The sequence below is a fragment of the Myotis lucifugus genome, unplaced genomic scaffold, assembly GCF_000147115.1.
Source record: "Myotis lucifugus unplaced genomic scaffold, Myoluc2.0 scaffold_4698, whole genome shotgun sequence".
NCBI lineage: Eukaryota > Metazoa > Chordata > Mammalia > Chiroptera > Vespertilionidae > Myotis > Myotis lucifugus.
Window position 1 is genome coordinate 964 of NW_005875746.1, and position 10,391 is coordinate 11,354.

At 41.2% G+C, this 10,391-nt stretch overlaps 1 protein-coding gene across 1 annotated transcript; it reads left to right on the forward strand.

The window, feature by feature from the left end:
• Nucleotides 1–1,001: 1,001 nt before the first annotated feature.
• Nucleotides 1,002–10,381, forward strand: LOC106695918 (nesprin-2-like; the record flags this gene model as incomplete). Its single annotated transcript, XM_014450878.1, has 4 exons — nt 1,002–1,182; nt 2,479–2,629; nt 9,417–9,575; nt 10,220–10,381. Coding segments are annotated over exons 1-4 (582 nt in total), but the record flags the coding sequence as incomplete, so codon positions are not given.
• Nucleotides 10,382–10,391: the final 10 nt, after the last annotated feature.

Consider the following 10,391-nt stretch of genomic DNA (forward strand, 5'->3'; position numbering starts at 1 on the left):
ACAGATTTATCAACTTAAAAATTAAGTTATATTTGGTCAAACATTTAATTAACTCACCCCTAATGCCTTGGCAGGGCCAGACCAAATGATTTCGAGGGCCTGATATGGCCTGCGAGCTGGACGTTCCCCACCCTTGATTTAAATAGACAAGAGGAGAGGTCAGTGTTGCACATTGGGAGGAGGGGGTCGTGGGAGATGAGGGGAACAAGGCAGAGATGCCGAGGAGTGGTCAGTGGAGTGGAAGGAAAATCAAGAGAGTCCTGGGAGCCAAGTGGGGTCTTTCAGCGAAGAAGATGTAAGCAACTGCGTCAGAGGCTGCTGACGAGGGAAGGACGGTGAGGATTTGAGGGGAGCATGAGTTCAGCAATGCGGTGGTTCCTGGAGGTCTTGTGCAGTTTTTGGAGGAGCTGTAGGGAATGGGAGTAGATTCAAGAGAAACCAGAAAAGAGAAAATAGAGACAGTGACTATCTGATAAAAGGAATTTAGACCCTGGTGAATGGCGTTCATTCCTCCAGGATGAGTTTGCACCTTAACACCCTTAGCTCAAATGACTCTTGATATGGGAGAGCTTGTTGTACACAGGGTAGACATACAAGTTTTTCCTTCCTCCTCGGACCCCCCGCCCCCCTCCTTAGCAGCCTTGTAGTGCTCTACTGTTTATCTCTTTTCTTCTCTCCACACCATGCTCTCTTTCCCACTCATTTACGCACACATACGCTTTCTCTTTTTCCTCACATGCATATACACCCCCTTTATAAGTGTGTTCATCACAGAAAAATGTTACTGTTTTTGTATATTTATTTTAATAAACCCCATATTAGTATAGTGGGAATGCAGAGAGCCTCCTAAACTCTGTAATAGCAATTTTTAATGTGTAATTTTTGTCTTCCTAAACCTCCTGAGGACAAATTAAAGGTGGTGTGCTCCCCAAATTACCCTCATTTGTATCCTGTCAAATTGGCTAATGATTGGCTATCAATCTTTTCTCTTTCATAATCAAGAAAAAAGTCATTAATCAGACTGGAAAAGGACCTAGATGACTATGAAAAAGAGAAGAAACACTTGCAAGAAATGGCGGGTTCTCTTCCACAATTCAAAGACGGCAGAGAAAAAGCTCTGAGTCAGCAGTGCCAGAATACAGCGCTCCTGTGGGAGAGCACCAAAGCCTCCGTCACTGAATGGTAAGGACAGAATCCCGCCCGCCTCTGCCAGGTGCTCTGTGGCACAATCAACACACATTCCCGGCACCTAACGGAGGGCAAGCAGGAGCTTCGCCCTGGAAGCGCCCTGGGCCAGTGTCTGGGCAGCCCTGGAGTCACAGACTGTGGCTTGATGAATTGAAGAGGTTATCTAGGAAGGCTGACACACACACCGTATATTAATTCTCCTCCCCTCCCCTGAATTTGTTTTCCATTGCTGCTGTAACCAGTTACCTCAAATTTAGTGGCTGAAAAATGTCACGAGCTTTTATTACAGTCTGAAGGTCGGAAATCCCCGAATCAAGCTCTGTTTCTTTTGGAAACTTCAGGAGTGAATCCCTTTCCTTGCCTTTTTTGTCTTTTGGAGGCTTCCTCTTATAATCCTTGGCGTGTGTCTCTTATTTCCATCTTTAAAGCCAGCAGCTTGGCGTCTTCCAATCTCTGTCTCTTTCTCTCTCTCCCTCTCCCCCTCCTCTGCCCTCCCTCACCTCAATGGAAAAAATATCCTTGGATGAGAATGAAAAAAAAAAAAAAAAAAAGCTATTGCTGCTGTCAGTCCCTGGGTGGCTCAGCTCTCTGGTGATTCCCTTAACTCTGCTCTCAGTGGTCCCTTCACCACCGAACTTCCGAGTACACTTTCTATACTTTCCTTCTGGGACCTGAGTGTATATAGTCAAGATAAAGCCTCTTTGTGGTATTTGATCTAGTCTATCCTTCAGTTTTACAGAGGAAGGAATTGAGGTTCTGGGACCTAACGTAACTTACCTAAGATCATATATCTAATTAGTTCCCAGCCATAACTAGAAACCAGGTGTCCTAACTGCCACATTATCTGTACTATACTTTTTAAAATGGGCTAAATCTAGAATGAGTTAAGTAGACACAAGCAACTTGTGACTTGCTAAACCAATATTGAAATAATCTCCAAGAATAATTCTAGGGAGGCACAGTTTTTCAAGATGATTTTTGGTTAAGGATGAAATTGAGATGCCGATTCCTCAAGGTCATGAGTCGTAGGTTCTTTCTAAAGCGTACATCTAGTGACTTTTTAATATTGATCCGGTGAAAATACGAGTCCAGTGGCTGTTTTTACCATCCACTTGGTATGGCACGTAGGTGCCGTCATGCTTAGGTTAAATTGGTAAAACTATTATAAACCATGTCAAGAAGAAAAATCCTTCTGTAACTTATTGGTCATTATAAGGATAGTGAAAGAGAGAAAGAATGGCTTTGTTATTTTCAGATGTTTAGCTGTTTTACATGTTTCCCTTCTGATAGCCTTGACCAGTGTGAACGCGTTTTGGAGCTCTTAAAACAATATCAGAATTTTAAAAGCGTCTTGACAACTTTGATTCAAAAAGAAGAGAATGTCATCTCCCTTCAGGCTTCGTACATGGGGAAGGAGAACCTGAAGAAAAGGATAGCAGAGGTGAGTCCGCATTCCTAACGAAATACCCACGGCCTTGCTCACTAGCCTGGCAATAGAGAGGATATTATAAACGGAGCCTTTTCCAAAATTTGGTTTAAAAGAAGTTACTAGTGACTCTTTTTTACCAAATATCTAAGAATTTATTGAGTATGTCAGCAGAGCTCAAAAAAAAAAAAAAAAATCAACCCCCAGGTTGATGCTGGGTCGCCTCTGTCTGGGTTCGGCGCTGGCTGGGTGGCTGTGTTGTAGTCCGGGGAGGCCCTGCTGCTCCCTCCGGGAGGTGGTAACAGTCCGTGTGTGCACTGACCTTCTGCCTCAAGGAACCTGACACTTCATTGCAGTCTTGAGAGAGTGAAGACCGTTGGACAATCCCCTCTGTGGCTAGTGGACAAAGGGAAAAATTACCTTTTTACTTATTTGCTTTTTGCAAAAGGTGCGTGAGCTGTTCTGCAGGTGGTTCTGTTGTGTTCATAGCCTCGCCGAGCACAGCTTCATGTTCTAAGAAGAATAACATTTTTGGACACTAGGTGTCATTATTTTCTATGATTTTGTGTGGTTTTCCATCAGAGTGGCAGAAAGGGAGACAGAGAAGATCACACTGTCCTGTGTGCTTATTCACCAGCACGTTGCTTTTCCTGCTGGTTTGTGAGCACGATGCTAAAGTGCGGTCAGAGAGTCAAAATCCCGTGCGCAGCCCAGTCTGCTTGACCCAGCTGGTTGTTAGAAAGCAATTTTATTAAACTTCCCCGTTGCTGAGAACAACATCAGGAGAAGCTTACAAGGACGATTTATTCTTTATCTGGAACTCCTGTCCCTGAAGCTACCGTGGCACTCGGGGTGCAGACACACGGCCGGTGCCACAGCCGAGGAGTAGCCCCTGTCAAGGACCCACTTTCTCAGACTCAGTTTCTTGAGACGGACCAGTCAGAAAGGGGCTGGATTAGATAGATACCAGTTGTACAGTCGTGACTGTGTGACTGGTGTTCCATGAGGGAGGCCACCAAGACCATGAGTGGATAGTCAGTTGGAGCTGCTCCATTGCAACCTGTCCAGCAGAGCAGCTTCTGGGTGTGGTGGTCTCGGAGTCTAGGAGGGTCCTGTCCTCATCCCAGTGGATCTAAGGCGCTGTGGTTCCCTCGGTTCTCAGAGAATCCAGCACGATCAGCCGTACGAGATCCCCTCACCCGTGTGTCCCAGTTCACGTAACTACTCTTCTGTGTGCCCCTGACAACAGTTTCCCATTAGGCACTCCTATTTCAGAATCAAGGTCTCAGCCTTAATCACTGTCTTGTCCCCTAAGTCCCTGTCTTGTATGCTGACCAGACATATTTAGTCCCTCTTGCTTGCAGCTGTTCTTGGTTTGTGCTAATCCTCCTTAGTCCTCGAGTCCTACCTTTGTCCTGTTAAGTTGGATCCTGTTACCAGCAAAAAAGCTCTGTCTATCCTATTTGGTGAGGTAGCATCGGTAGAGTACCTAGCAGTGTACCTGGGACTTAATCTTTTAATGGCATCAGTCATGATGCCCACTGTGTGTGTGGTTGTGGGGTAAGAAAAAAACACTCGTGTGTTTTTTCCGGCTGGTCTAATAATCAGAGAGACATGAGACACATTAGCAAGAGAAAAGAACAAATTTAATACATCTCTTTGGGAACCCAGCCTTCATGAGAGAGTCAGAAACCCCATGTGCATTGGAGGTTCAGAGACAAAAAGGGAAATGGGTACATAGGACATTCTCAGCTAGGGGTGGGGCAAGGTGCCTTGGGGGCCTCAAAGGGTTATTGCAGGGTGATAAGCAGAGCAGATGTTCAGTAAATAGAAGTTTACCCTGCCCTATAGATAGGTCAAAAGAGGTTACCTCTGATCATCTCTTTTTACGGGCAGATGCCTAATTCAAGTTCATGTAGGTAGTTATGGGAGGGACAGAAGTTTTTCTTGAGTCTCTCTGCTAAAGTTGACTTTAGCTCAAATAATCTTTTTTTTTTTTTAAATATATTTTATTGATTTTTTACAGAGAGGAAGAGAGAGGGATAGAGAGTTAGAAACATCGATGAGAGAGAAACATCGACCAGCTGCCTCCTGCACATCTCCTACTGGGGATGTGCCCGCAACCAATGTACATGCCCTTGACCGGAATCGAACCCGGGGCCTTTTCAGTCCCGCAGGCCGACGCTCTATCCACTGAGCCAAACCGGTTTCGGCTAGCTCAAATAATCTATAGGCCACAGAGGCACACCTTGGGGTAAACTTGGGCTTTGGCCTATCTGCATTTCTAAATGGTCTCGCTTCTCAGTTGTGTGAACATTCTTCCCGCACCCATAACTGTATAACCAACCCTGTAATTTTGATCAGGAAAAATCCCTTCCATCCACCTTCAGGCAGGTGGCCCCTCTCCTGAATGACTCTCATTAATGGACATCTAAGTCCAGGTATTGACCCTCCTGCCATCATTAGTGCCTCTATGCCTGTTGTCTCAGTCTGTTTGGGCTGCTATAACAAAAATACCATAGTCTGGGTGGCTTATAAACAGCAGAAATTTATTTCTTACAGTTTTGGAGACAGCTCTCACAGTTTATAACATTCTGCTGTTGACCCCCCAAAATCTGTGTTCTTACATGCAAAGTACATGCATTTCATCCCATCAGCCCCCAAAGTCTTAACTTGCTCCAGCATCAACTCTAAAATCTAAGTCCAAAGTCTCATCTGCATATCCTCTAAATCAGATGTGGGTGAGACTCAAGGTACGTTTCATCCTGAGGGAAATTTCTCTCCAGCAGCTAACCCATAGAACCCAACAAATTATATACTTTCAAAATACAGTGGTGGGACAGGTAGGTATATCTGTTCCAAAAGGGAGAAATAGGAAAGGAGAAAGAAGTAAGACCAAAACCTAACAAGGCAAACAACATGAAACCGTAAGGCTTGAGAATAATCCTCTGTAGCCTGATGCTCTGCCTCCAAGCCCACTGGATGGCCTCATCACCCCCATGGCTTAACTGGATGACCCTCCATCGCCCAGTGGCTCTCCACAGGAGCCCTGTAGCTCTCCTAGGCTGGGATCCTACACCTTCAGTTCCCCTGGCCCAAGGTCACACACTGTGGCCATCTTTTCCCTGGTCCTCACACCGTGGCGAGGTCAAGATAACTCTCTGGAGTCTCTTTTATGAGGGCACTAATCCTATTCATGAGAGCGCCACCCTTATGACCTAATTACTTCCCAAAGGCCTCTTCTCCTAATATCATTACATTGGGGATTAGGATAAGAGCTTCTTAGAGTTTCTTATTAAATAACATAAAAACTATATGGCTAATTTATGAACGATAGAATTATTACTTATGCCCAGGTCTATCTGACTGCGAAGTCATGTTTCAGTCATCACAATAGTGTCTTTCCTGAAAACATATTTGAAGTATGTGTATGACAGAAGTAAAAATTGGTTAACTTGGCTTCATCTATACCCCTTTCTCAACTTAATGGTTAGCTCACAAAAGGTTGTTTTAAAATTAATAAAGTAACTATAATTTTTACATATACAAGTCCAGGCATTAAAAAAATTATTATGTTGAGAATCTTACATCTAGCATGGTGTCTAGCATATGGGCACTTTATATATTTGCTGAAATAACATATAATTTTGTATGGAAGACATAGAAGTTCTAGTACACTGGTGTTTAATTTTGTTCCCAGACACTTTTTTAAATGACCAGATAAAAGCAAATTTTAGTGCTACTGATCGTTAACACAACTTTCGGTCAATTTTGTGATGACCTCGGTACTGTCTTCAGAAACAATCCATTTCTGTGGCATGCATTGTCATGATGCTCAGTGGCTGAAATATGATACCACTGAGAACTTTTGTCCTCCAAAGCTATAGAAACCTGGATGTTTATCTAGGACATGGTGCCAAATTTCTACTCTCCTTAATGAAAGAGTGTGAAAGTAAGGCTAGAAAGCTGAACTGTCAGGGGACTGTTAAAGTTTGGGAAATGTCAGAGGGGACCTAGCTTTCTTTCCTCTCCCCCTTCCATTCATTACAGAACAAAACCTGCAGTTCCTGTCAATGCAAAAGTACCCTCTCCTGCTCTGTCTTTTCACCTGCTTGTGTCAATTTAACAACAAAGTTCTCTGAATGTAATAAGAATGAGGATGGGTATACATCCATCCTAATTTAAACACATGTAATATACTTCACATGTGTTCTTATTGATGTTTTGAAAGAGAGAGGAAGGGAGAGGGGGAAAGAGAGAGAATGCATCAACATGAGGGAGAGAGACATTGATCGGTTGCCTCTGGTACGCACCGCCACCAGGCATCAAACCCACAACCTGGGCATGTTCCCTGACCAGGAATCGAACTGGCAACCTTTGGATTCATGGGACGATGCTGAACCAAATGAGCCACATCGGCTAGGGCTATATATATTTTTTCCATTTAATTGAACAAACATTTATTATGTCCCAATACAAAGAGGCCTAAACTGGACGGAAAAACACTTGGTTTGCCTTTCAGCCTTGCCAATGTATTAGTCAGTGTGAAGTCAGGAAATAGAACCTCTCAGTAATTTTTTTCATCAAAAATGTTTAGTTTTTAATTAAACTTTTTATTTTGAAATAATTATAGTCACATGCAGTTATAAGAAATAATACAGGGAGAGCCTGTGTTCCTTTTACTAGGTATTCATGAACTTGGTAGTTCTCTGCATTTATTTAGACCTTCAAATTTCTTTCATGAGCATTTTGTAGATTTTTTGTTTTGTTTTGTTTTGTTTTAAATATATTTTATTGATTTTTTACAGAGAGGAAGGGAGAGGGATAGAGAGTTAGAAACACCCATTAGAGAGAAACATTGATCAGCTGCCTCCTGCACACCCCCCACTGGGGAGGTGCCTGCAACCAAGGTACATGCCCTTGACCGGAATCGAACCTGGGACTCTTCAGTCCACAGGCCGACGCTCTAGCCTCTGAGCCAAACTGGTCAGGGCTGTTTTGTTTTTTAAAAAATATATTTTTTTTTATTGATTTCAGAGTGGAAGGGAGAGAGAGAGGAACATCAATGAGGAGAGAGAATCATTCATCAGCTGCTCCCTCCATGCCCCACACTGGGAATCGAGCCTGCAACCCAGGCATATGCCCTAACCTAGAATCGAACCATGACCTCCTGGTTCATAGGTGGACGCTCAACCAGTGAGCCACGCCAGCTGGGTAGCATTTTGTAGTTTTTAACATATAACTCCTATGCATGTTTTGTTAGATTTACATCTAAGTATTTAATTTTTTGAGTAATTGGAAATGGTGTTTTAAATTTGTTGTTAGTATACAGAAGTAGAGTTGTTAGTACATAGAAGTACAGTTGATTTTTATATATTTATCTTCTATTCTTCAATCTTTTTTGAACCTACTTATCAGCTCTAGGAGTATTTTATAGATTCCTTGGAGTATCATCTTTATATTGTTGAAGATTATAGATTTCTAGGAGTATTTTAGAGATTATCTCCTACGTAGATAATCATGTCATCTGCATACAGGATACTTTCTTGACCCCCGAAATTCGGGTGTCCTTGTCATTGCTGGTGGGGGGTAAAAGTTCTGGCTCCCCACTAGGCTTCCGCTGACACCTCCCTGGCTCTTCCTCACAGCTCCCTAGGTGGCCTCTAGTGACACCAGAGGGGCAAGTGCCCAGCAGGAATGAAAGTCCTGGCTCTCTACTTGGCCTTCTCCGACAGTACCCTGGTTGGGTGAAGGTGGGGCCTCTGTTACAGCCAAGTGATGGAGAGGTCTAGGCTGTGCATTTGACTTTGCTGATATGGTGGGGGTTGGGCCACATTTTTTTTCTATATTATTTACCTTCAGGGAGTGATGATTTTCTGAAAGTTTTCTGTCTTGCTAGGTTGTCCTATTCCTGGCACTTTTGCTGAAGAGGGCAGGCCTTTCTTGGGACTCTTTGGTCTGTTATATTACCAGATGCTGCCTTCTTCAGCACACAGTCTGGGACATCGGAGGGAAAAAGAAAAGGCAGGGAGCACACCACCAGGTTGTTCCTTAGGAGCTAATGCCCACAGCCGCTCTTCCTTCTTAAATTCTCCACTTTCCAGTCTTCTTAAATTAGTTTTGTGTGTGATGTGCAGGGGTTTTCATTGTACTTAGTGGGAAGAAGAGGGAAAAGTATGTCTACTCCATATTCCCAGAAATGAAAGTCCTTCTAGGGTGCATACTTTTTAGATTTTTGTTTATGAGTAATCTATTTCCCAATTTTATGTAGTTATTAAAAATGTTTGTGTAAGATTAGTAAATTGAGTGGAACAATAAGAATACATTAGTCAACACTCAAATTTCATTTTAAAGATCATTGGCCTTTTCATAAAATAGTGTTTCAGCTTCCATGTTAGAGATGATGTTGGAGTTAGAATCATAGAAGATTAAACTGGAAGTCATATTAAAGATCTTTTAGAGTTCTGTGTGTTTTATTCAGATGAGAACATTTTTTCTTTAACAATAGAAAGATGATTCTTATTGGAGGAATCTATACCCGATTTTTATACCATTGCATGGATATGCTTTTTTTTTTGGTAGAATATTATTTCTCATGGACAAAAAGACATGATTTTAGATCATATTCCATCATGCAGAGTAGGAAGAAAGTTGGGTGTAGAATTATTGTTAAATCAGATGGTTAGGATTATAAACACTTTTCATTGAGAAAGTGGGACAGTAAAAACAAATAATGAAATCATGTTTCTTACCAGTTCATCTATGTCAGTAGATCAAAACATGTTTTACAACTGTTTTACAGATTGAAATTGTCAAAGAAGAATTTAATGAACATTTGGAAGTTGTTGACAAGATTAACCAGATCTGCAAAAATCTACAATTTCATCTAAATAAAATGAGAACCTTTGAAGAGCCTCCTTTTGAGAAAGAGGCTAATGTTATTGTGGACAGATGGCTTGATGTAAGTGATCATTTAATTGACTAGAAATTCTATTCTATAACAATTAGATTGACCTTTTCTGTTGTATCTTTAGTATGTTTGATCTGATTACAAAATTCAAAAATACTCATGGTAAAAATGTTCAAATAATATAAAGTTTATGACTTAGCAATTATCTTTACATCCAGAGTTTTAGGCAGTACTAACAAATGGGTCTATAAGTTTCTATATATAAAAGTACAAGCTCAACTTATTTGAAATAAATTAGTTAATATGTTCCTCATCCATGAAAGATATGTTCAACTATATATTTACTTAATACATTTTTATTTGAGAACTAATGATATTTTTTATGAATTACAAATTAAGAATTTGTGTTATATTTTCATCTGGGTTTTTAAAAGCAACTTTTATTTATTGTGGCTTAGAAATTAGGAAGAATATTGCTTTCATTGCAAATAACCTGCAGCACATCAGCTAAGATTTTTTTTGTAGAAAAGAGAAGTACATGATATGTTAAAGCAAAATTTTTGTTGACTAATAAAGCAAAATAGCCAGTAAAGGTAAACTAAAATTTTATTTAAAAATAGTGTTTGACTGAAGCAATGGTTTTCATACTTTTTCCTACTAAATGTGTTATTTCTGTATGTTAATAATTATGGTAGATAAATGAGAAGACAGAAGACTACTATGAAAACCTTGGTCAAGCTCTAGCTTTATGGGACAAACTTTTTAGCTTAAAAGATGTAATTGATGAGTGGACTGAAAAAGTCCTTCAGAAAATGGAATTACATCAACTCACTGAAGTGGAAAGAGATATGCTGAAGGTAATTGAAC